This window comes from Sturnus vulgaris, chromosome 9, assembly GCF_052056855.1.
Source record: "Sturnus vulgaris isolate bStuVul1 chromosome 9, bStuVul1.hap1, whole genome shotgun sequence".
Classification (NCBI taxonomy): domain Eukaryota; kingdom Metazoa; phylum Chordata; class Aves; order Passeriformes; family Sturnidae; genus Sturnus; species Sturnus vulgaris.
The window spans coordinates 21,559,093-21,586,145 of NC_142251.1; the positions used below are offsets into that span (position 1 = coordinate 21,559,093).

The 27,053-nt window shown below is 39.9% G+C and overlaps 1 protein-coding gene across 4 annotated transcripts; it reads right to left on the minus strand.

Moving 5' to 3' along the window:
• Positions 1 to 209: 209 nt before the first annotated feature.
• On the minus strand, positions 210 to 25,959 carry WDR47 (WD repeat domain 47). Of its 4 annotated transcripts, none has more exons than XM_088170107.1 (15): positions 25,755 to 25,959; positions 19,949 to 20,115; positions 18,316 to 18,399; positions 17,676 to 17,760; positions 15,254 to 16,056; positions 12,674 to 12,794; positions 9,925 to 10,103; positions 9,564 to 9,821; positions 8,815 to 8,893; positions 7,445 to 7,602; positions 4,654 to 4,823; positions 3,634 to 3,804; positions 3,084 to 3,215; positions 2,261 to 2,479; positions 210 to 1,601 (listed from the first exon to the last, which is right to left on the minus strand). In XM_088170107.1, exons 2-15 carry the CDS (start codon positions 20,104 to 20,106, stop codon positions 1,459 to 1,461), a joined length of 2,760 nt encoding a protein of 919 aa, XP_088026233.1. In that variant the 5' UTR covers positions 20,107 to 20,115; positions 25,755 to 25,959; the 3' UTR covers positions 210 to 1,458. The 4 variants fall into 4 exon arrangements, with proteins under 4 accessions (XP_088026233.1, XP_088026234.1, XP_088026232.1 ...); XM_088170108.1 differs by lacking the exon at positions 25,755 to 25,959 and adding an exon at positions 25,685 to 25,707; XM_088170106.1 differs by lacking the exon at positions 25,755 to 25,959 and adding an exon at positions 24,621 to 24,739.
• Between the last annotated feature and the right edge of the window lie 1,094 nt (positions 25,960 to 27,053).

Here is a 27,053-nt window from a genome sequence, read left to right on the forward strand (position 1 = left end):
GTAGCTAATAAAGAAAAAATAAACAAGACTTTCAGCTCTACGCCACTTTATTATTGCTTACTGCACTGCGAATTTCAATACTTGGAAGTGGTATCATAAGGATAAATCATAAGGATTTTATAGTTCTGGCATACTTAAATCATAGGTCCTACTGTTGTATTGAATTGAGGAATTATAAACCAAGAATTAAAAATAACAGATGAAACGGGTGCAGGTGTTGGAGGTCTTTATTGAGATTATAGCACAGATACACTTCTATAGTTACCTTTCCACTTTTATACGATAGTTAAAAATGCTTGCTACAGTGCACATATAATTTAGTAACCAAGAGAATCCAAAACTTAACTGCAGTTCAAATAAATAAATAACCTAAAGTTTAAGGTTTATATTTTAAAAAGTAAAAGAACTGTACAATATGAAAATATAACAATACATAAACATTAGAATCTAAAGATTTGTAGAAATAAAACTGCAATTTCCCATACATAAACAGTGCAAGAAATAAAATTCAGATAAGCTTCTGAACTGGGAATTTAAACAATTCTTAAGTTATCATGCAGACATAGCATTTTAAGCCATGCTGGTTTCTATTACAGCATTAATGGTATCCCTTTTACTAGAAAAATTGATAGCCATTAAGCCCACTGTGACAACTGCTGCCAATCCACTCTTTTCTACAGTACATTATACACAGAGGTATTCTGTTGCATTCAAAAAGTAAAATATTACATGTTTCTACTGAAAAAGTCAATATTTTACTTTTCCCCCTCCAACATGTTAGCTGGTTTAAAACAATGTCATGTAGTAAAAACATCAACATTTTTCCCAGGTTAGATGAAAAGAAAGAAAAACCCCCATTATATAATGGACCATAATCAAGAAGTGGTTACTACCTAGTCAACCTTTAAAGTTCAGATTTTTTATACTAAAAATGTTGAAACTGTGGAGATGTTATAAAGCTTGAGCTCTTGTTCAAAAGTGATGAATACAATAAACCTGAAAAAACAGTGGAAGTAGTTTTTCTTTTATGTGTGTGTGTAACTAGTTACATACAGACTTGATTGAAGTGTTCCTCAACTTAAGCTTCTATACAAAATTCTCATTGAGGCAAAGAACAAGGAATGCAATTAATACCAAACTGTAAACACATCATTCATGTTACTCTGAGTGCACATCAACAACAGAAGAGTTCTCCTCATAGACTTTGGCAACAAGACTACAATAAGTCACAGCAGCATGAGTTCAACATGGAAGACTGGAAGCACTGCAAAAGAATATACTAAAAACACCAAGACCTCCTAGAAACCAGAAAAATCAGTGACAGGTGCCCTTCCTCTTGATAAGACACTCTCCTGCTCAACTGCTGCTCTCTCAAAGCCTCATTATTATTACTTGTTTGGACAGTTCTGTAGTCTCGGGTCTCTGTGCTTTAGCTGCATAGTTGCCTTTGTTTGCACTCTAACCATTGTAGGTCCAAAGGGTTACAGTTCTGTCTGCAGAAGATGACAAGAAGGAAAGATCTTGTGTGTGCCACCTGCACTGAATAACTTTGTCCTTGTGCTCCCCTACCACCATCAGAGGAAGCTGCTTCGTCAGGTCCCCTGTGGAGAGGAACAGAAATCAAATCACTATTCATTTCATGAATCCATATCCCAGCCTTTGGGTGGTGAGTCTTTTTTTAACCAGTTTGCTTACTTAAAGCTTCCATCTGTATTTCACCTTATGAAGTGTACTTGACTCCCCTTTCTCTCTCACACACACACAGAGCAAAACAAAAGGCTCCAGGGCTTCAGTTTTTAGGCATTACTGGACACAGGACAAATTAAAAATGCAGATCTCCACCATTTTTACACAAGGTGATTAAAATGTAATGGTTCAAGAAAGTCAAGTCAATTAGATATACGCACTATCTTCCCTATTCTTAACTCATCCCAATAAAAATGAGAATTACTATACTTCTTTAGGACTTTTTTTTTAAGGGTCAATTTTATGAATGCTCTCTGAAAGCAACAGCCATTTCACCAGTCAAGAGTGTTTAACAGTGATTTTACTGTAATGAGACTCTCACCCCAAAACAAGATTCAGTTCACAGCCTACGCTTTCATCACCACAACCACCCCATTTCCACCGGACACAACCACATATATCCACATCCAACCTTTCCAAGCTCGACTATTCTTTCCCCTTTACAAGTCAAACCCGATCCTTGAGCCAAGCTCTCAAGTCCAACACCAGAAGCCCCAAAGAGGGCCTGTGTTACCTTGCAGATCTGTCACCTTGATCTTCATGTCATAGGAGCCGGTGAGCAGGTAGTGCGCGCCCGGCGAGAAGCGCACAGAGCGCACGTCGCTGCTGTGGGGGTGGTAGCTCTGCACCATGCGGCCCCCGCGGATGTCGTACAGCATGCAGCTCGAGTCCTCCTGGCCTGTGGCCAGCAGCCTGCCACTGGGATCCACTGCCACTGAGGCTACAGCACTCCCTGCAGGGCCACAGAAACACCAGCAAACCCACAGCAGAGTTAGCTGGGCTTTTGCAAATAGCCAACTAATTTTTTTTTTTAACAGAAGAACATGCATTGGAAAGAACACCAAAAGCTGGCCTCAAGTTTAAGATGAGCATAGCCAGCTTAGAATAAAGAAGTCTTTATTCTTCAGCACTAAAAACTCTGATGCCCTAAGTCACACTAGAATCATAGCAAGGATACTAGCAAAGCTGCATGAGAAAGTATCGGTTCCATCACAGGAAAGAAAGTCACTCTTATGAGGTAATGGGGAATACTACAATGAATTCACCCTGGCCCTGAAATTTCAAGGACTTCAGTTAGGTTGCTGTATTTGAATGCACTTAAAAGCATCTGTTTGAAAGTCATAAGGCAAAAGCACTACCCATCTTCTGAGAGGAAATATTACTTTAGGAACAAACCAACCAACCCCCCAGGTAAAGAAAGAATCTCTGAGGATATCTATAAGCTAAGCCTCCCTTCTGTGCCACAACCTCCCCTTACATTCACTCTATATGACATGGACATCCTCAAAGTTTATTTTCATGCCAGGATGATTTAGAAGCATGATAACACATCTTGCCTGTTCCATGAAACGTTGTTCCCACAACACGAACACAGCTTGGCACTCTCAAATCCCAAAATCTTACAGTTTTGTCTTGAGATCCAGATGCAATCATCCAGCCACTCCATGTATAAAGTGCTAAAATATGTCCTGTGAACAAGAAAACTTCTTAATTTGATTAAGCATCATTAACCCAACATTGAAATATTATTGCATATACAGTTGGGATTATATTTTGCATTCAGAGACTTAATCCCAGGGAAAACCTGCATATTGTGTGATCCAATGCCAGTGTATGGCAGTACCCAGCCATGGGCACACACATGTCTTCTCTGGAATGAGGTGTGCACTCTCTCCATTAGATTAAAAGCAAACATATATAACAACAAACACTGCCCACCTCCACTCAAAATACCTCAAGAGCTATTGGGAGAGGAAAAAAAAAAACAATCTTGCTAAAAAGAAAAACCACAATGATTTTAAACCAAATCAAACCAAAACAACCCCACAACTTTATTAGAATATAACACAGACTTAGAAAGTGTGACAGAAGCCACACTGTACCTACCAGTGTGACCACTTAGGGCATGCAGGCCTTGTCCACGCTGACAATCTGTTGTGTAAATATTACAGTCCCCTGCTCCAGCACTTATTAAAATAGCACCACCACTTTCTGGGCCTTCCATAAAGGCAAGGTCTCTGATTGTCCCATCGTGCATGCTGAATTCCAAATCTGGTCCTAAAATAATTTAAAAGTCAAGGAACAAAGTAAGGCATACTTCATTAGTGCTGTGCTCTTTAAAGCAGGTACAGAGATAATACAGAGTATTTTAGGTAAGGGTGAACATGCCACCAAGTGCAAACATGGCTGTGCACTTCAGCACAGAACATCATTTCAGTTACTACAGTTCAAATAAAATCTCTAAGAACCTTGGGTTTGAGTGTCGCTTGAGCTTCCTACTTCCCAAAGCTTTGCAAAATGTACATAGACCATCACCACTGCAGCCAAGGTTTCTTATGGAGTATATTTATTTATTTTTGTAAACTCTGGTGAACTCAAAAGGTTCTCTTTGCCAGGAGGAAAAGAACATTGAGAGCACTGAATACAAGGACAAGCCTAAGTTCAAAACACCAAAGGTAAGAGCCACATTCAACATATTGATTAGGAGAGGTGGCCATGGAAAGTAGTATTTACTTTTGAAGAGGGGTGTGAAGAGAGAACTAGGCAAGAGAAAAGGGAACTAGGAGTGGAGATAAATTCTTAGTGAAAACTGAGCTCTAGAAGTGGGTAAGAACATCTGGTTGTTTTACTGTATATGGGGAGGAATTTGCCAGGAGATAGAACAATACCAGAGTCTTACAAAACGAAACCAAAACACAGCCACCCAACCCAAACAAAACCCTAAAGATAATTTTAAATCTCTCAGTGGTTCTTTGCTGGATAGAAACCATAGTGATGGTAAAAGGGAAAACAGATTGAATTAAAATATTGGAATAAAAATAACAAAACAGTGTAAATTGAGTGGTTTTGACAAATAGTGGACAGTAACTGAAAATAAATTCTTGGAACTAAATATACATATAGTACCTGTTGCATTACAAGTTTCTGCATTAAAAGGCAGCACTTTCACATATTTATCATTAGAACCAGTAGCTAACAGCTGTCCACAGGGACTCCAGGCTACACAGTAGATTGATCCTTTATGATGCTTATTCCTCTTGAAGCGAACTACAGGTTGTTTAGGAGTACTATAAGCACTGGTAAAAGAAAAAACCAACAAACATAATATTTCCTTTTATTTCTAAGAGAAACAAAGTATTCTAAAATGAAGATACTATTTTTCTGTTATTTTGGGTAACATGAAATTCATATGACTACTTGCACTGCAACATATATGTGTGATCAAAGACAAAAGGATTTCTCATTTTCTCCATTTTTCCTCATCTTCCCATTCTATCTGTGATTGAACATGCAAAAAGAACTTACCCAATCCCTTCATCTGTAAAGGGGCTGATACAGATAAAATATAGTAATTACTAGCTATAGGACAATAAAACATTATCCCCAGAGTCCAAAACCGGTGTGAGTTCTCTACGTCCTTCATATGTCAACAACTTAATTGTTTAATTAACTATGTCCCCTTTTGAATATGCACGAGTTCAATTAAGCAACAGTAGGCCAAGAAAAACAGACCTACCACTCTATGCAAGAATCCTGACAGCATCTAACTACACCACAGATTATTTGTAAAACCATATCAGCTTTGCACACTGCTGAAATAAAAGCAACAGTCCCAGTAATTTACATTTCCTTGACTGCAATCAATTACCTTCCTACAATGTTCTTTTTCTGCTCACACAGCAGGAAGCAATCAAGTACTTAGGATAAAGTATTGCAGTATCCATCTCCATATCACTCCAGTAACATCAACAGGAGAAATTCAACAAACTTAATTATTATTGAAAAAGTTCATAAACCTTATTATAAATAATAATAATAATGAGCAGAAGAGGCAGAGAGAAAAAACAAGAAAGACAATCATCCAAGCCTGTTGAAAAACTCTGGAGATTAACATCAGTTTAGTAACGAATACTAAAGTAAACCTACATGGCAGCTAATTTTATTTTGTTGCCAGAGAGGAAATCCATGACACATTAGCCTAAATCAGGATCACTCAACACACTAGAGAGCTTCCTAAGTGGCCTAATGCCTTACCTCACACTCTGAGTTTGGATTCACCACATCTTAAGAGCTGAGGATCACTGATTCTCTCAGGACATGAGAGCACCTACCCAGGTCAGAGACCACATGCTGCCAAGCCACTGCATGGAAGGATGTGATTATTTGAGCCACATTTGCAGAACTGTAACATGTATCTGACAGTGCTTCATCTTAAATGTGTGCAAAAACGCCCACACTACTATTATACCTTTATAATTTAATCCTTTACCTTTAGAGAAAGGAAAAAAAACAACTCTAAACTAACCTGTCTTGAATAATTCATCGGTTTGAAGGACAAGTTAAAAAAAAAAGTTTAATAGGCCCAGAGCTTCAAAGAACAGTTCATCTACACAGCCATAGCTCTTTGAAAAGCACATAATTTTGAATGCACGTCTAGACTCATGTTGCTACAAGGATTAGAATATCTCTAAGATAATGCAATCTCTCTGCTGACTTGTAAATCCCATGATGAAGTATTTTAGGCAAACTGTAAGCATAGTTAAAATCAACAGTAAATGAAAGAATTACAAGTTCAGAATTAAGGATATTTCAGTATTGCTTTCAAGTCCAGATGCAGTGTGTCTCTTGTCACATCAGATCATGCACTGCAAGTAAAAACCTAAGGCTGCAGAGTTGCTCAGACCTTTTCCATCAAGCAGAGTCAGCAGCTGTGCAGGAGCCAACATGTTTTGCACTGCTTACCAGTCAAGAGGCTGTTTGAGCTTCAAGCCCAGTATTAGGTAACAGAAATCAATTCCTTTTTGTGTTGTGTCATACATTGCTCATAAATATTTTGGAATTAAAACTTCAAAGGCTACCTTACTGGTGATATTTAAGGAGGAAAAGAAAAGTAGGTTTACTTTCTGAACACTTTGGAAGCCTGGACATCAGTCCTAAAATGGGAAAGTGTCCCAGATGTGTGCACACCTGTGTGCTCTAAAAAATTGCCAAGTTTAGATGCTTGCACTTCTCCCCTCCTCCTCCAAGAAAATAATACAAGTGGAACAGAATTAAGGAGATTGATATTGATGTGGCAATATTTATTTTCAGGTATATTATTCCCATCCTATAAAAAAATGGTGGAAAGTAAACAAAATACAGCTGCACAGTAAATGACATATGATGCTTTTTCTGTCAGGGAACCAATATAACTCGAAAACAATGTTTAGAGTAAAAACACATCAACAGACACACACTGGCAAGTTTTGCTGTAGAAGTCAAGAAGATAGAACTTTCTCTACTGTTAAGTCTGTCCTGCCAGAAACTGGATCTTGTGAAGCCCAGCTTGTGCTGGCTTGGGAACTGACACATGCTTTCTCCCACTGTTACAGCTGGAATATCAAGACCACTGGCCAAACAGTAAACTCAAAAAAGCTCAACTGCTGAGACAAAAAAAACCCCAAACATTTCTATAAGGAAAAGTGTGGTCTTGTGGCAATACATCTTGCAAATAATAAAGACAGCAAAGAAGTGGCCCACAAATATAGCAATACTTCAGCACATCACCTTGTATTTGTTTAGGAGTTCAGGATTCCAAGCAGAGCATTGCTGTATTTATGACAATAAAATAAAGGTATGAAATGTACAGGTATCAGTAGCTGCAGGAGAAAGAAGTGCTATGATAAAGAAAAAGAAATTATTATATTAGCTTTCTTACCTTGGGTCAATTACTTCTGGATAGGCACAAACTCTCAAAGTTTTAGAGTTGGAACCAACAGCATATAAACTCCCACTAGGATGAAAGGCTACAGCTCTGACAGCTTGTGTGTCTTCTAGAGTATTAATGCAAATAAACTGCTTTTTTGATTTGTCATCCTGTGTAAAAGGATAACAGTAAAATTAGGTTCCTCTGTGTAAAACTGGACATTTAAAAGTAGGTGTGACTGCTCTGCAGAATCATGTAAAGTTACTGTAGTCAAGTATTAACAAGTAGCAGCACAGCAGGCTGGATCACTCAAAGTACAGTTTTGTAAACAATGTCTACTCCAAGTCCAAGAATGCTCTTGAAGCTCCTTTCTTCAACTGACTTTTACAGTTAACATTAATTAATTAGTGTTTCACATTCTCCCTCCAGACTTCCATCTGCTTTTGTTCTTCTAAACAGCCCACCTCAGATGGACAATACTACAGGTTATTTCTGTGTAAACACATTTGATCTGTGTGAAACTTGCCAGGGGAACAAAGCTGCCTTTTTACTGAAAACAGTCCAAGTCAAACACAGCTTCTAAAACAAATACAACATTAAACACAGAATCAGACTTTCACCCTGTATGTAACACAGTTATCATTAAATTATGCTAAACTTTGTTACATCATCCTCCTTGTGACTTCATGACCACCTTTCTAAGATTATGATTTTTATTTATGCAGAAATTTTGGAATGTACTTATTGCAGTTATTTCCCTATTAACTATTCCCCTGTTTTTTCAGGCCATACTGACTGGAGTCCAACACTCAAAGTTCTTACCTGGAAAACACAAAATAATGGCTGTAAAAGACATCCCATCAGAACATCTGTTGTACAAGGAGAACCTGAAAGAGCTGGTACTGTTTGGCCTTGAGATCAGAAGGGCTTTTCAGGGTGTGCATGTGTACATCTCACCAGTGCATATAAATATGTGACTGGGGAAGAAGATGGAGCATGACTCTTCTCAGTGGTACCCAGTGAAAGGACCAGAGGCAATGAACACCAAATAAAATTAAGCAAATTCCACTTTTTTTGGTGTTCTAAAAACACTGTGAGGGTGGTCAGACACAGGATGAGGTAGCCCACAAAGGCTGGGGAACATCCTCCACCCTTGGAAAGGCTCAAAACCCAACTGGACCCAGCCCCAAGCATCCTGCTCTCATTGACTCTTTTACACAGAGCATTTGGATTCAGTGTCCAGATGTCAATGGTTCTGTGACTGTAGACACTGCACCAACCAAAATTCATTTTAAATATCTCTTAACAGTAAGAGGATGTCACACTCAGGATTAAGTACTGTTTTGATAACACATGCAGTAAAAGACCACAAGAAAACTCACCTCATCAGCTCTTGTCCTAGATAAATTCCCAGAAGAGTCTTCTGACTGTGCCTGAGTGACAGCATGCTCTGATGCACTGCTTTGATTTGGTGAAGTGTTTAACAACACAAGACAAAACAAGAGCAGGGACAGATTTTTTGGTAAGTATTTTTTGGACTAAAGTTACAGTTTCAGCCATTCTCAGAACTGACTAATTTGTGTAAAGTGTTATACATGTCTGAATCATTACCATTAAACTATTACTTTTAAAAGGGACAGCCCTTTTTGCAGCAACACCAAGCATTGAACAAGTGAACTCAAGTTAAACATACTTTTCAGTCCATAACATATCTATCTATAGATACAATATATACACACAGAGAGCTGAAAGAATTACTGTTTCTTTCAGGTCAGCGCTACTTTGAGTTAACAGAAGAAATTCAGATCCCATTCTTTCCTGCTTCTCCCTTCATCTAGTTTGTATTTAATAAAAAAGCTTCCAGAAACTTAGAATGACAAACACAAAATGAGTAAGATGGAATTAAAAGTCCAAAATTAAAAACAAGCATAAAATGCAACTATTCCTCATGCATGCTGTCAAAAAAAAAGATTTTATAATCCCTACATAAATATTTAGAAAACACTGATCATGAGCTAAATACCCCTATTCAATGAAAAAATTAATTTGATAGCTGAAGATAAATACAACCAGCTCTCCCACAGTGCCAGCAGAAGGCTATCCCAGTCCTGAGTGCTCTCCAGGATCTTACCTTTGATTCCCCTGTACAGGTGACTCTTCAGGGAAGGGGATCTGATTAGCTGATCCACACTTGCGAGGAGTGCTTGTATTAAGGTTTGGGCTGTCAGTTGCTATCCTCTGGCTACCATCTGAAGGTGCTGATGTGAAATTACTTGCTGGATGGGTAGATGCAATCCCTTTGCTCCCATTACATTGCTGGCTAAGTGTTTGTACATCATTTCCAAGACTGTCCATACCCATATTTAATTCTCCTAGTTTCTGGATAGATCTAATAACAAATGACAAGTTAAAAAAACCCAAAGCATCAAACCAGGCCATTATGAGAACTTACAGAGAAACATGGGTGGGTAGAAGAATCAAACTCCCCCAACCTGTTAAGAAACTGTTCAGTAAGGTTCTGTTGCTGGTCAGCTCCATCTTCTTGATGAACTCCTCCTTCTAACAACATCTGCTGATACAATTGTCTCTGCTGCTCCTTCTGCTCTAAGTGCTGCTGGTAACGTAATCTTTGTCTGTAGTATTCCTGAAACTGCTCTGTGGAATCACGAAGCTAAAAAGAAATGAGAATCACAGATGGAATTTAAGTAGTTAACTGTGGTATTTAACATAAATATTTACTTTCTGATTCAGTCTTTCAACACAGGCATCAAAAAGCCAAGAGATTAATCTCTGAAGAGTAATGATTTCATTCGTCCTTAAAACCAGACAGAATTTACATATTAAAAAAAGAAAGCACTGCCAGCCTACACTGTTCACTGTTGAAGCAGTCCTACTGTAATTCTGAAGGAGACTGCTCTTTCCTACAAAATTTCCAAAGTATTACTTAAGATCAAAACAAAAAAGTGATTGAAAGTTGAAAATAAAAACCAGGAAACTATTCAAGTCATACTTTCATTACAATTTGAGTATTTTCTGCCAAGTTGACACCTCACTGCTATCAGTCTGCAGACCCAGTTTACCCTTCCCAGCAGCAGTGGTTTATTCAAGTGTTACATTTCACTTTTGAAATTGGTTAACTTTTAACTGTTTTAACTTTAAAATTCCTTATTTTCTGGACCAAGACAACACTTGAACTTCCTTTCTCATAGTCTTTTCTTTACATACTGTTAGCTTCCCACACTGCCAGCTGCCCAGGACTTGCTGCCTTCTGCATTCCCAAACCTCTTTTTTCTTTCACTTTCCTGCTAGCAGCTGAGAACAAGATAAAAATGAACAAACAGAAGACCAAAAACACTTTAGTCCAAGGTCAGATCATTCACACTGAACTACCCTGTATTTTCTGAAGAAGAAAACTGCATATTTACCTAATAGAAAAAAAACACAAAAATACGAATAAAAAAATAGTAATAGTAAAAAAAAATCTTGTGTGGGTTTTTTGTTTGTTTTCTGGAGTGATAGCTTTGTCATCTAGGATTTAAAGTTGTGTAAGGACATCCTCATAACTTTGCATTAGTTCAGACAATTCATACACATTCTGTCTTTGTAACAGCCTTTGCACTTCTATTAACAATTATTAATACCACTTGCATTATGATTTTTTGTTCTCTGACACAATTTTTTTTTATTTATAATGGATTTCCTAGCACTGTTGCATTTGCAAATTATTTACTACCTTAGGTTTCTCATGGTGAATACTTGCAATTCAGAAACTCCAAAGTTACTGACAGAAGTGAAAAGCATTTATTTTCTGTACTTGAAATTGATGAACTATTCCCCACTCCCTGGGTTATCAACCTAAACAACAAGTATATTCTTGTCGATATATATTTTCATGACTGATACTTGTTACAATTTTATTAAATTCTTTTGATTTTTTGTATTCTGTGCCACTATTTCCCAACTAACACGCAAACCTAAAATATGTCACCCAGAAGCTCTATTCTATAAACTGTGGCTTCTAAATCAGTCTCCACAGGAACACATCAAAAACAAAGCTCTGAAAAGAAACTTAAATTGATTTCTCACTCCTACAGGTATATACATACATCACTATGATGTGGGAAACAAAACAAAATGAAATTGCACCAGGTACTACATTCTTTTCTACTGGTGTATAATAGCTTGGCCAACATCTTCACCACAGCACCTCCTGTCCTCATTCTCTCCTACAAATTCTGCACCTGTTTTATTCTGTTTTCCCTCTTGAAGCCTGTCCTGCTCTATATTCTTCTAGCTAAGTTCTTCCTTCCCTTCCAACATGCATACAAAACACAGAGAAGCAAAGTCCTTGAGGGGAGTGAAGTCCTCAAATGTAGATGACTTTGTTAATCTTACAGTAGATCCCACTGCCTCACTCAAGTGTCCAGAGACTACCAGGACACAGTCCTGTCAAAGCTAGGCTGGTGTCCAGTCCCACATGTCATAAGCCTGTTAAAGTTTACCTAAGAAAATCAAACCTGAATCTGCAAATAGAACAGACAGCACACTCAATGTTATTTTTCATTACCAAATTTAGAGACTAGTATTTAACTGTGGAAAAAGAATGGAATAGGTAACTGTTTTCACTGTTTCCTTCTGAGCTATTATTTCACTTACTCCATATTGCTGTTAAGGGAAAAAAAAAAAAAAAGAAAAAAAGGATAGTCAAGGCACAGGCCTTCAGAGATTAATCCAAAAAAAGTTATGCTATTGGATTCTGAATGGCAAAGATATATTTATGAGGGAATTGCCCAATTTTAAATTTCCCTGTGTTCTAGACAAGAACTGATGTAAGATGACTTACAAAACCTGGCATTAACACCAAAAATTACAAGCTACATGCTAGATTTGTGACTAGAACATGAAGAGGATGCTTAAGAACTGTTTAATCTAACATTGTTGGCTCTGGTTTTTTTGCTTCCTTTTAAAGATATACACAACAGTTTAGCTGGACTGCTGATGTGACAAGGCACTCTAATCAGCTGCATTACAGACTCAAATGACAGCAGAACTTTATACAATGGGGGACAAAAAGTAGTAGTTCCTTTTACAAGACGCATTATGGCATTTTTACTATAGTAAAAACGAGATTCAAAGCAACCCATTGTCATGCATGAAGTTCTCCACACAAAGGCAAATCATTATGAAGTGATCAAAACCCAGCTCAAAGGGCCTCATTATTTTTAAACAAACAAGCACTACCTCATTTTTCTCTTGTTTGGCTGATCCCTGACTCTGTGCTGCATTGAGTTCATTTTCTGGAGCTGAGCTCTGGCACGAGGTCTCGCTGCCGATGGGGTGCTGGGGCTCCACGGGAGTATCACTTCTCGCAGCAACATGGAAAAGAAGAGATGCTTAACTGAGAAAAACCAAGAGTAGAAAATCAAGTGGAGAAAGATAACATCCTAGAGTAAGATCTGGTAACACAGGAATGCAAACTACTTAAGTCACGTCAAACTGAAGATACTGCTTAGGAAAAAAATGCCACTTGCAATGTGTTATATTAAAGAAAATAAACTCCCTGACAAACAAGAAGCACAGCCAGTTTCCAAAAAGCCTCACTTCCACAGCACTCCCCAGTTTCATCATCCCTACATTTGAATTCTACATCCTTTAACTAAGTTACTCAAAATCTTCACTTTCAAAGCAATTATGTGTACAGAATGTATCTGATATACTATGAGCCTAAACTCTTCCCAAAGATATTAGTTTAATTACCACTACCAGTCTAAACTGAAACTAATATCCACAGATGTTTAACATCCATTTGCCTTAATGTTCCTGAAAGTGCAAGGTAGAAAAATGTTTATATTGGGTTTTCTTTTCTTGTTTGTTATAAGCATTTCTGCATGACACGCTTTCCAAAATGGTTTGGCAATCCATCAGTAAATGTGCAGAACACATTATAAGCCTTGGATGCCCATCTTCAGTTTTTCAACTTAGGATTTTACTCAGTGACTTGGAGTAAAGGTTTTTTAGAAGTTATTTCAGACTTCTTGGGTACCTCTGTGCAGTAACAAAAGTAACTCAGCTGACTAAAAGACAATTGCTTAAGGAACTCAATTTATAAAATAAATACAGTATTTATGTCATGTGCAAGAGGAAGCATGGGCCAAATTTACATAAAGCTCAGCTTCCACCCTTGCAAATACTGTCATTTAGGCTGGACACCTGACCTGAAGTTGGATTTACTTTTGAAAAAATGTAATGCCTTCTTGAAAACTAGGGGTCTGGCCCTACAGCTCTAATCCTATAATTCTGGCCCTCTAATCCTAACTTTCAAGAGATGTAGTATTAATGAAAAAACATGTTACAAACTACAAACTTCACATGAAAAGGCCTACATAAAGAATTGCAGCAATTAATCATCTTCTTCAGCTCACACAATGATGTTATTTGTGCAGAATTAATCTAGTACTTCAGTTTTGAAAAGAGAATCAAAAACCTCTCAAGAATCAGTTTTAACTTTTTAACTGGACCCTGGTCCACTCACATAAGTGGTAAGGTTTGATACAGATCAGTAAAATCAGAGGATTCACCATAAACTAGTATCTTCAGGAGGTACACTTAGTAAAAATGTAACATCAGGGATACTGCCATAAAACAAGCTATCCACAAAAACTCCACTTGTGAAGAGCCTGGTAAAACCCACGATTTTAATCAAACAAAACAGCTCCTTCTAAGGTAAGTATTAAGATAAATATTAAAACATACATTATTTTAAGTATTTCCATTGTCACTGGTGAACTGACGTGAGTTTGGGAGTGTTTGTTTCCTTTTTACTGTGTTTAATTACAGCTGCTCTTTACCATAACACAACATATGGAATATTGCTCCAAGGCAAAACTAATAGAGACACCAGCTGTGGCCTGGATTGATCACCACAGCCCCACATGTCATCTGCTGGCTACTGCACCCAATACAGGGCTAGTTACCCATCTGGTCTTCTAAGTCCCGAAAAAGCTGGCAGCTGCTTTCTAGGGGAGTTTGACAATAACCATCAGGAAGGGACAGAACTGCTGATCAAAAGAAAAGCCAGGCAGAAATATGATGATAAATCCTCAACTGATAAGTACCATTTCTCCCAGTTACCAGACATTTGTCTCAAAAGCCACTTTTACAGTCTACATTACATTAAAGAACTTATTAATAGCATAACTCAACTATATCAAAGTCTGGTACAAAAAACATAATACCTTCAGCTGCCTTACTCATCTTTGGTTTCAAAAATAGAAAGTAAATATTTCAGCTGAGCTACTATTGTAGCAATTTAAGTGATACAGGAATGCCACAACAATGGCATATTGTCATTTCCACCAACTTCACTGAGATATGGAAATTGTTCAAGTATACTTAAGTAACTACAGTGTCAGGACCAAAACTATTTATTGAGACTTGAGGACAGAATGCAATGGAGAAAGAAGATGGGAGTTACAGTTATTTCACTGTATCCATTTATTTCTCTGGAATGGAAGAACACAGTCATGTTGAACACAAACCCCAGCTAGACGATATTATACACTCGGAGCATATTTGTGCTCTGTGCTAGGAAACTTTAAGGCCCAAATTGAATCCATAAGGCTCAAACTGAAATATGAAAATCTACTTAGATCATAAAAGCATAAAGAGGAAAACCCTCTATACAGAGTTTTTATTGCAGCAGAATTTAATCAACCAAATTATATTTCAGTGTTACAATGGTGTTCAGAGTTACAGTACAGGTAAGAACACAGAAACACACAATATACGCTAAGGCAAAAACAGAGCTCTAGCTGCACTTACCGCTCTGGTGACTCTTCAAAAATGCTGTGACATTCAGTGTTCTCAAGCATGAGACTCCTGCTGAGATTCTGGACTCCAGGGTAATGGAAATTAGCGAAGGAGTGTGACATGGGAGAAGTTTTGGTCCCGAGGTCTGTGACCCGCTTGTCGTGGTTTGTCAATCCACACGAGAGCCCGTCCAAGGCAGGGTTGAGGGAGCGGGTCATGTACGCGTCTGCTGACTGGGGCCGGCGCATGGGGGAGGATGGATAAGGAGAAAGTTTGCTGATAAGAGGTGTCAGAAGATCAGCATAGGCAGCTTTTGTAGGCTTGAGGAGTTTATCAACGTGAATATTAAGCATCTTTTGTTCAAAAGCACAAGAAAATACAGTAGCTGGCAGATTCTGCAGCCACGACAACAGGCTAAGGTCCAAGTCATCGCAGCCATTACCACACAAGAGATCAATGCCCAGCAACACTTCACTTTCCGTGATTTCTTCTCCTGTAGCTTTACTCTGACAGAACTCCACACAACATTCGTAAAGCAATCCCTTCATTACGAGCTGAAACAAGCGGTTGTTACTTGCTTTGAAGCCGGCCTCGCTCAGTTTCCTGTCTGCTGGAATGAACTCTGCCACCATGACACAGGCTTCTTCAAAGCAGTGCACCCGAGCAGTGCTGGGGTTCCAGTCCTTGAACTCGGCGTGGTTGGTGAGGCGAGGCAGTGTCAGCAGCAAGCACAGCTTACTGTAGTCTTCCTTAGAGGGGCAGTATTCCTCCAGTGCGTGCAGGCACTGCACGGCCTCTCGCATGGTAAATTCCAGCTGTGGAAACATCAACACGGCAATCTGCACTGCCTGTCTGTCCTTCCACAAGGAAATGCCTGAAGAACAGGCAGCCTATTGTCTGCTATCATTCATTTACTACTATTACTGCTTAGATGTTAATTAAAAAAGCATATAGAGTCTGAATTTGCTGATCCAAGTGTAGTTACAAAAGAGACAAATTCCTAGATGCTTTGACTTCCTAGAATCTCCCATCCAGTCCCATTTTTCACAGATTTGTGGAACGTTTTCATGTCACTGCAGGTTTGATGGGCATAAAATTTTAAATCTGTGACTAAGCAGCTCCAATTCTACTGTAGCACAAAAAGTTACTTCCATTCTCAAAAGCCAGCTGACTTATTTTCCCCTTTATTTCTATAACCTATGCCAGTAGCTTTTAATAAAAGCCTTGTAGATTACTCTGGTTTCCAGTGATTAGCAGCTTTTATACTGAGATTTTCTATTCTTCAATCAAAAATGTTAAAAAAGTTCAGAGCTCTCAGAAGATACAACCTCCAAATGAATAGAGGGCTTTATTACAAAGCCTGTTGACAGCTAAGAGCCAAGAACCATGTTAAATACTCAAAACCTGATATTTTTAGTTACACAGATTTAAAACCAGTAAAAATCCCCACTTACCCATGTTACCTAGACACTTCAATACAGCAGCCTTTGACCCACAACATGCCAACGTATCTGGTAACATTTACAACAAAATAAGGAACATTAATCTGACTTTTTCCCTCTACTGTTATCCTAGTAACAGTATACAGATTGAGGGATCAAAGGACTAGTACTCCTCCCATTTACAACTAGAAATTTGGACTTATTTTAACTTTCTCTACTGTGTCAAGAAAAGACCCTGAAGTACAATGTAAGTCTAATGGAACAGAGAATTAAAATCAATCTGGAAAACAAAATAATTTGTATTAAAACTACTGTCATTCTTCATTTCTCATTTCATAACATTTTTGTCTTAGAAATTTGGTATCACTGTATTGTCAACATAAATGAAAAACTAACTAATTTCACAATCTGCACACCTTCTTTGCCAGTTTGAGTTAATGTCTCTTTCAATACCAAAAACTTACGTCCACAACTCCTGCTGTTTGCACATTTAATTGAAAGAGTCCTTTTGTGAACACATATGCTCCCTCAAAAAACCAATTCTGACCTTTCTCTCCAAAACCAACAGAAATTAAGCACAGAATTCATTCAAACTTTCATCTGGCCCAAATTCTCACAATAAATTTCTGTGATCCTGAGGCCTGCTTCAGAATACTTGTGGTGAAAAAAAAATAGTAACAAAAAGAAGAGCCCTGTACTTTAGCACAATGCCCTAAAGTAAATCTGAGGGTCAGGATCAGAGACACAGCATATGGTCACTGATCTATCTGCAAAATTTCAAGCAACCCTTTTAGGTACAACTGCATTTGAGACCAGGGAGCCACACTCACTTCCCAAGAATACTGATTACTTTATCCAGTGTTTATGAAACCATTGGTAATAGATAAAATTTGTGTATTTAATGCTGGGAGCTTCTGCCCTGCCTTTAATCAGACTAAACTCAAGAGCTTTTCAGACAACAAAAACATTTCCAAACCAGAGGTAATTCTTACATGCTGAGGCTCATCTTCTGCTGACATTGCATTGTTCACACATAAGGCTTCCAAGAACTTCTGCTTCATAATAATGTAACGAAACCTGCAGGTGAGAAGAGAAATACTATACATCTTCCTCCAGGTAGTTAAATAATATTCTAGAGACAAGCAGGCTTCTCTCATCAAATGACATCAAATTTCTGAGTTAGGCATAGTAATTGTCATGAGAAGGAACTCTGATATGAATTTTAACAAATTGGTAACCACAACATTTTTTTTAAACAGGACATATTTTTTCCATAATTGCTTTCAGAAATATTCTACTACAAATATCAGAAGGCTAATTAGAAATAAAACAAGTATAGCAATCATATTATTTCTTGAATAGAAGTATGACAGAGCATCTATTAAAAGGTTGTACTACATGAATCATATTCCTAAAGTGTATGGCACATGACAACTCATTACAGATTGCATGCACATATTTTAAGTTTAAAAACACATGCACACACTTTAGGGACAGCACACAGGCTAGAAAAAAAAACATCAAAAGCTAAAGTGAAAAACCCATAACAACTGTTTTTATAGACAATACTTAGAAATCCAGGTATTTTCCAGAACTTAAAAAAACTGAACTCTGACATACATTCTATTTTACCTTTTCTTGTCGAATTTTTCCATACATTCAAGAGGCTGAATAAACTGAAGAACCTCATCCCACTGGCCATCAAGAATCAATTGCCTAGTTAAAAAAAGGATCATTCCTTGAATGTCACTGGACAAGAACACCCCTTTTCTAAGTAAGCAGCTAATTTAAATACAAAAAAATTTAAATACACAACAGATAATCCACTTTGAAAAGTCATTGTTTTGGACAGGTGCCAAGATGACTGTTTAATAAGACTAACAGTAGGAGCAAAATCCAAGTCTGTTCTCAGTATTTTGAAAAATAACTGCATTCTAGAAGAACACATTTTAACTACTTTTAAAGGCACATCAAAAAGGACAAAATGGTCTTTGTGTCTTCTGTTTTACCTGCTATTCTTATTTTTAAAAACAGCAAAAAAAAAAATCTTACTTGAAGAGTTTGAATAAAGATATAATTTCAATGACTACATCCAAACTAATGAAAGAGAACTTTAAAATGAGTTCATTTTAATTATATAAATACTGCTGGGGCTATTTTATGAAGGGGATGGGAAAACAAAGAGATGCCATATTAAGCATGTAAGAGGAAGAGCTTGGCAGGAATTGTGCCAGCACAGGAGCTCCAACCCCAGGATCAGTGGGCTGGACTGCACAGGTAAAGCAGTTCCATTTCTTCATGCTCTCCTATCACACAGGGCTCTCTATAAAAGGCTCAGGCCTACAAAGGAAGGATTAATTTCTCTAACTAAGCTAACAATGAAACAAACAAAAAAAAACCCCACTGTATTAATAACTTGAATCTTTCTGAAATTCTTTTTTCATTTCATCTTAGTCCAATATATATAATTTAATGAAAAGGAAGACAGATGAGAAGACCTGTTCCGTGATTAAATGTATTTTTAAATGTTTCAAGAACAGCTGGATAAATTACTTTCTTATGTCTCATTAAGTACCTTTGGCATGAACAGAAAACATCAATGCTGAAAAACTAGTGTGGATGTACACTGATTCTTATTAATAATATTCTGGAGGCAATATCATGAACAGTAAATTGCACCAACCCTCGTGCCTTGGTAATGATACTCCTTTCATGTTGTTAAATTTAAGATAAATCTAAGTATTATTTTGAAATGCACATAATATTTTTGGGGAAAAGCTCTGGAAACCACTCATCCTTGATCTCAGCACTAAAATACTGTAAAAATATTCTAGACGTCAATAAACCTCACCTGCAGGGCCACGTGATTGGTAAGCAGATAATGACATCACAGATGCCAACAGGCCTTGCTTTCCCATCTTATTCTATAGTTTACTCCCAGCTTAGTCTGCACTGACACTGGCACTTGTTAAGTGTGCCTTCCCACCTGAATTCACTTGTGTCCCAGAAAAATAACAAAGTTAAAATGAACAAGCAAACAAAAAAAAAAATGTGTGTCAATGCATGCTGCTGCTGCCTGGTCAGTGACTCTAGAGCTGGAACACACTGCGGGGCTGGGCTACAGAATGGGACCACGAAAAAGCAGAATAAGGTGAGGGCACAAGTTAAGATCTCCTGTTTAGTGGCATAGGGCTGGTAACAGAATTATAGTCCAACTTCTGTTTTCATAAATGTGGTATTTAAGCACCAGGAAAAGAAGTCCTACCTTAGGAAGAGCATGTCATCTGAAAACAAGCCATTAATGACCCCACTTTCTTTCTCAAGTGCCAGCATGCTGATGTGAAGCTTCCTTGAGTTCAGAAAATCTAGTATTAGCTTAATTATTTCAGCTTCTTTAACGTTCACTGTTTCTTCAGCCGTCATGATGGCAGCCTAAAAGGAAAGAGAGAATTTTAGCTCTGATCAGTATCTTATTTTCTGCTTGGTTAGCAAATGTTGGCTACCAATAAAAATAAAAATGCAGATTTATAGGACAGAACATAGTGGCATTATGAAAATTAAACAAGATTAAGTAATTGATTTTGAGGTTGACTATGAAGCCATAATTAAGATCTACCAAAGCACCTGCAACTTTTCCATTTCTGTCCTATGCATAGAGGCCCAGATAAAAAAATCTGAAGAAATTAATCCTCTAGCTGTGAAAATATTGTGCTTACTAAGTCTGCAATATGTAAAATTTTCCTCTCTGAAATGCAGACAGTGAAGTTCAAAGAGCATAAGAGTCACTTACTATGTCATCATCTAGAGCTCTCACATATGAACTTAAATATTTCTAACACATATAAAAAGCACAGCACTCTAAAAATGCCATCTCACCTTAACTTTGAAGCAGCATATGACAACTAAGCCAGAGGTTTCCATTCTTCCTTCCTAAGGATGACTATTGATTTCTGTCTATTCCCCTCATGAAGGATCTAAAGCTGCGAGCCCAAGGTGGCCTCAGACAGGGCCTGCTGCCTGCCAGCCTCACCTGCCTCCAGCTGCGTGTTCCTGGCTCCTCCTGAGCCCTCCTCACTCCTGTCACTGCAGGAGCTTTTCCACCAGCTCACGCAGCTGGCTCAGTGTTTAATGAGCTGTCCAGCCAGCCACAGAACAAGTGGGCAGATGTAGCTGGGGCCAGCAGCTGCTTGTTTAAAACTCCCACTGATAAGGTCCAAGCTCCTTTGCAACACAATTCCTCCAAGGATATGAGAACTGCAGCAGGTACTCCTCTTAGGAAAGCTTCATTAAATTCTCCTTTTGGCTAAGTCTTGTGTGATTCCAGTTAGTATGACTTAAAGTAGAAGCTCTTGAACTTTCTTTTTCAAATGGTAAAAAGATTTTACAAGTAACTCCTAAACTGATCTGCTGAAAAGGAACTGGGGATGAGGGGAGAAACCCACTGACACGGCCAAACTACACAGTATTGCCTTATCAGGAGCCCTGAAAAAAAATCAAACCCAACCCCCTACACACACCTAGCAGCACTCCTGCAGCTGCAAGAATACAATTTAACAGGAGGAAAATTTCAGTTTAATCCCACATTATTGCTGCAAAAAGGGGCAGTGCCTCCTCTGAGCTCTGCACTCACCCCAGCCAGCTGGCAGCCCCACAGAACCTGAGCTGAACCTGAGCCCTGCTCTGAGCCAGGTGCAACTCCAGCATTTACTCACTCCATGGGCACTAATGCTGACACAAGGAACTACAAGAGCTTTGCTCTCTGGCAGTAGCCTGACTTCAGTGCACTCTCATAATCACTTTAAGACCAGAGAGGAAACCAGTACCAGTGAGGAACCCTCAGGAGGGGCAACAGCCCCAGGAAGGAGGTGAGACACTGGAGCACAGCGATGTGAGAAATGAATAAAGTCGGGGGGGGGAAGATGACCACACAGAGCAGGACAACCACAGCAATAGGTTATTGTTCCCAGTGTCTCTCCATTATAATTCAAAAGGGGATGTAAAAATTGTTCTTGATTCCCCCATGAAATCACTCACTTATGCAGATCCAGCAGCTGAAAGACAACCAGCTGTGGGCAGCCCATCTTCCAAGACAATTTGAAACCATGTTACAGCCTTCATGTGTCTATCTCATCCTTGGGAGGGTGGAGTTAAGAAACTATCTACTTCCTACTAGAGAAAGATGCACAGAATCTGAGTGAGTTTGAATATTCCAAATAAAACACTCTGAGTATTAACAAGAACTCAGTTATTTACCAGAGAGGAAAGGAAGAGACAACTTTTCCATGAAATTCCTCACTGATCACCACAAACCAATGCTAATGAACCTGAAGGGACACAAAACCTTAGGCCTTAATAACATGGTTTTTTGCACTACTGTCCAAACCCCCAAATTTTCCATCTTTCTCACAATTGTATGTCAATTTTTTTCCACCTAAGTTTTTGCCAGAACATTTGACTAGCAAAGCATTTGATTATAGCAGCACAGTTTATTTTGGAACAACAGAGACCTAGTTGTGCCAAATGAAATGGCCTAACTTCTTAAAATGGCTGGGTCTAATTCTCATTTTAGTCACAGAAGACTCCAAACACCAAGTATTTTGATGGGTTTCATGGAAGACATGCCCACAGACCATAAGCACACTCTCAGCTAGTAAAGTTAAAAGGAAAAATTACACTCTGGCTTGCAGAAAACTTTGCTGCAAGAAAGAAAAATACACAGACCCACAAATCAAAATCCAGAACTTGAAGAAAGATGCTTTTTCCTTATGTTTTAGCCCTGTTTCAACTTCCCCTTTTGGCAATTGAATTTGAATTTTTGGTCCCAGAGAAAAAATTCAACCCTACCCTTATACACTGAAGGGAAAGAAAAAAAAAAAAATCAATACGAATTTAACCAGCAATTCAGTATTAACATCTTATTTCACAACCTCATCTAAAACATTTGCACTTCTCTTTTATTATACTTCGTGACACTGGTGGTTTGTATGTAAACTAATTAACCCCCTTGTCAAAAGACAAAGTAAGGGTTAGGCAAAAGTGTACTGAGATTACCCATCAGAAAATAAAATCAGACTAAGAATTCCTTTGAAGAAAGGAACATCAAGTCCAGCTTTCTTTTCAACAGGCTCTGCTGGACACAAGTGTAAACAGGAAGCCACCCTACACAGCTTCAAAGCTTGTCTTAATTATTTATATATTACACTGATGACAAAATGAGCATCTTACTCAGTACTTTGATTCAGAGTACATGTACATTATGTAAAATCCAGCATCTGAGAGCTGTCTTCCATATTCCATTGTAGTTTTTTTAAAATGAGAGGTCTGTCCTGAACATAAAGCCTCTGACAATTTGAACACTTAACTTTATTTACTTAATTTTCATAAATCAGGGTAAAGAACGGTTGCACCCTCCATATCTGATATAAGATTAGTAACAGAACTTTTGGGGTACAACATCCAGACTTAGTTTGGAAAGTGAACTACTGAAAAGCAGCTGAAGTACACTGATAAGCTCATCCATTAACAGTATTATGATAATATTCAGTGTGCATTCCCTAGCAGTGCAAAACAAAAAGCTAGAAAAGAACAGTAAACCTATCAGAGAAGATTTTCACATAATTGATGTTTTTTAGTCTGATGAGCTCAGACTTCTCTTATAAGCATTATGCTGTCAAAGTAATAATCAGCATTTTAGCATGAAAGTATAAATATACACAGGCTTACACATCACCCTCTATGAAATCTATGACGTTTTCTGACACTCACCGGTATGTCAGTATGTGTATAAATAAAAAAAATAATAATTAAAAACCAAAGGACAGCAGGGAAACTCAAGATTAGAGCTCAGGCTGCATCTTTGGTTCATCACACTGCATTGCTTCCTGCCAGCACATATGGTACATAGCGTCACAATCTGATCAGCTCAAGGTCTAATACTCAAGAATGATGGAAGCACAGCATTAGCTTGAGGTATAAATGAAAGCAAACAAGAATTAGAGCTTAATATTTCAGGTGCCTTGTATTAACCACGTTTCTGATACAACCCTTTTATCTTGCCCAGTCTTTTCAGAATGGCACTTCTCCACATCTTTCTTCCATCTCCTGTCCAGTCCCTCTTATCTTCTGCTAGTTCTGTATTTAAATTAATTTTTCTACATCAGGAAAACCAAAAAACTTCTTGCCACAAACCTGACACATCTTTCCCTCTACCTTGAGTGCACAATATGTTGTTCAAATAAGCTCTTTGGAACATAACACCTAATGCTAAAGCTCCCAGTGAGAGCCTTCACCCTTGTTCTGTTCTTACTCATGTTCTAAGAACATGTCAACAGCAAGAACCCTCTCATGGTGTTAAAAGCGTAAGAAAATAACTCAAAGCATTAAAACATATTTACAGTCTCTTATGCATATAAATATACTATTTCAGGAAAATGTTTATAAACTAGAAACATCTAAAGGTAGGTAGCTTAAAGGGAGACTGTTCAGTACTTTCTTCAAATAAATTTAAAATGTACATGCCTTCACGTGATAAAAATTAAAAGTAAAGTCTAATATTGAAAAAAATAAATTGTGAAATTCTACAGCAAGCGCCATTCGTGTTATTTATCAACTGAAACAATTCACTTGCCGATAGCATAGAATAAATTAGGAAAACGAGGCAAGGAACATTAAGTCTCTAACTATTCTGAAATACAAGAAAAAAAATTACAGTTCAAATCTTAAGTGTCATGCTGTGAGAGCAGTGATACATTTAAAGGGACACTCAATGCCAAATTAGGAGCCTTGGTTCACTGACACCTGCGACGCAGAGCCAACAAGCTCAGCATCCTGGTGAGCTGTCACAGAAAACCTCAGTGTGAACAAGTCATACATATTTAAAATCTTGGCTATTTTGCATTAAGCTATTTCACCTTTTAATCCACCCCACAGTCACTTACATTTGACTCTTGTGCCTTCCCAGAGGCCACTCCAGACTTCTGGCTACACAGAGTCCACAGCCCACAGTCAGTCCCTAGTGGTTCCATTTCTCAAGTGCCCTCAATCATCTTCAGTTATTCTAGATCAAATGAATTTACCAAAAAAAAAAAAAAAAAAAAAAGGAAGAAGACTATAGGCCCAATTCTTATCACAACTAATTCCCACAGCAGTCAACAAAGCTTGCTGACACCCGTTTTACCCTAAGAAATCACACAATTCATTATCTCAAATGAAACGCACCGAGCATATTAAGGCCTTAAGACACAACCTTCACTAAACTTTGTATAGCTGAACTCTGAGACCTTTTCTACTCCAATACACAGAAAATCGGTGTCCTCTTACACACCAGCCTTTCCTGCCTGACACGGATTTTTCACTGGCTTGCCATGCAGTAATCCATTTTGTTCCCTTGCTTGGATCAGCTGTTGCTCCCGAGCCGCCCGGTAATCCTTGTCTCACCACGCTTGGGAGGTGACCGCAGAGCTCAGCATTCACCAGCCCCTGTTACAACACGCACACGCCTTGCCCAGCGCATTCCGCACCGCGAATGACAAAAAGGTGACATCAAATTATGCAATACTTCACACCACAGAGGAAATATAAGGCAGAAAAATAAGAAAAGCCAAACAAGTTCCAAAGATATTAACTAGATATTAATGCATTCTGACTGTAACACCCCGCACTGTTCCAGCATGTTTTTCCTCTCCACGCGCGCCTCCATAGGAAATCCAGCTCCGCCGGGTTTGCAGCAGCCGCCCCGGCTAATTGCGCCGCGCATCAGCATTTCGGGAGCGTGAGCTCAGCACGGGCGGCGGGCAGGGCCGCACGGCCCCGGCGCAGCTCCCGCGGCGCAGCCCCGGGCACAGAGCGCGGCCCCGGCCCGCACCGCGCCCGGGCTGCCCCGGCCGGGCCACAACAAAGGGGCGGCGGCGCTCGGGCGTCGCCGGCAGCCGGGGCGATGCGCACGCCGCGGGGAAGGCACAGACGGCCCCGGGATCGGCGAGGACGCCGAGCCAGCACCCACCTGGCGCCGCAGCGGCCGCAGCCCCCGCCCGCAGCCCCGCCGGCCCCCGCCCTCCGTCCCGCCCGCTCACCTGCGGGGCCCCGCGGCCCGTGCGCGCCGGCACCGGCGGGGTGGCAGCGGAAGATGGCGGCGGGCCCGGCTGTGTGGCGGGCGGGCCGGACCCGGTTCCGCGGTCCTCCTGGTGCCGCTGCCGCTCCGCTCGCTGCCCGCCCGCACCGCTGCCCGCCCGGCGGCGCCCCGGGGCCCTCCCGGCGCCGCTGCCGAAGTGGAAAGCGAAAGGGGCGGGTCGGAGCCGCCCCGCCGCGGGGGCGGGAGGGAAGGAGGAGGGAGGGACAGATGGCGGCGGCGGCGGCGGCCGCGCTGGGCGGGGCCGCTTTGTTCGCGGCGGGGCGAACCCGCCCGGCGGGCAGGGCAGAGCCGCGCCCCGCGCTGAGGGAACGGGGGGCGGGAGCCGGGAGGGGCTGCAGCTGCCGCCCGGCAAGTGCGGCATCCCCGGCGGTCCCCGGTGCTCCTGCCGGTGGGGACCGTCACCCAGAGCCCGGTGTCACCTCACAAAGGGCGGCCAGGCCGTGCTCCCGGGGCTTTCCCGAGGCACGCAGCGCTCCCAGCACTCGAGCAGGGCAGGAGCGGCAGTGCCCGTGCGCCACAGCCCGGATTTTGCTCGTGCGGCGCGGGTTTAAGGCCTGTGGGCAGCACCTTTAAGTATTGCAGGAGGTGCTGCCGCGTTTCAGGTCAGCCGGGGATTTTTAGTGTGCTTATGCTGTCATCCGCTTCTTAAGGCTGTTGAGCGAAGCACGCGTTCTTTACAGAAATCTTATTATGCATGCGGGATACCTGATGTAGTCATATGTTATTTGACTTTCAGTTACATTTTTGTAATTGTCGAAAGATTATGGCACTTCAAAGTCATTATGGTGAATAGTCAATACGCTTGCTTTGTCTATATGTAGTGGTGAGATGTTAAAATTCAAGTACAGCACTTGGACAGAGTACTTGTGAACACACTGCAGTGCACTGGCAGGCCCTGCCAAAAGGGAGGTGATGGCAATTTTCTGACAGGTTGATGCACGATTTTTAAATTTATCTTTTTTTTTTATTATTATTTTAATTAGGCATGTGTGCCATGCTTTAGAGTTCCAGGGAGGTTGTCAGGGTTCTGACTGAAGCTGAACTGGATTCTCTGTCACATTCACGAAATGTCACTGAGGTCAAATCTACTTACTACCTGTTTTGCTGAGAGTCTGCTGAAGGGCAGAGGGGAAGCTTGTTATTTTTTCTCTCTTCTTTCTGAATAGGAATACAAACAAATGTCCCAAAGGCTGTCCAGCGAGAAGTGTGCCTGGCTGCACAGCAGGGACTCTGCCGTGTG

Bases quoted from the DNA above. Each gene is read 5' to 3' on its own strand.
- WDR47 (XM_088170106.1), bottom strand. From the start codon at position 24,707: ATGGAACCACTAGGGACTGACTGTGGGCTGTGGACTCTGTGTAGCCAG. The intron at 10,104-12,673 runs GTAGTGCTTGTT...ATTTCTTTTTAG, and splicing joins CCAAACAAGAGAAAAATGAG to CTTCGTGATTCCACAGAGCA. The intron at 3,805-4,653 runs GTACTATATGTA...AAATTATTTTAG, and splicing joins AGAAACTTGTAATGCAACAG to GACCAGATTTGGAATTCAGC.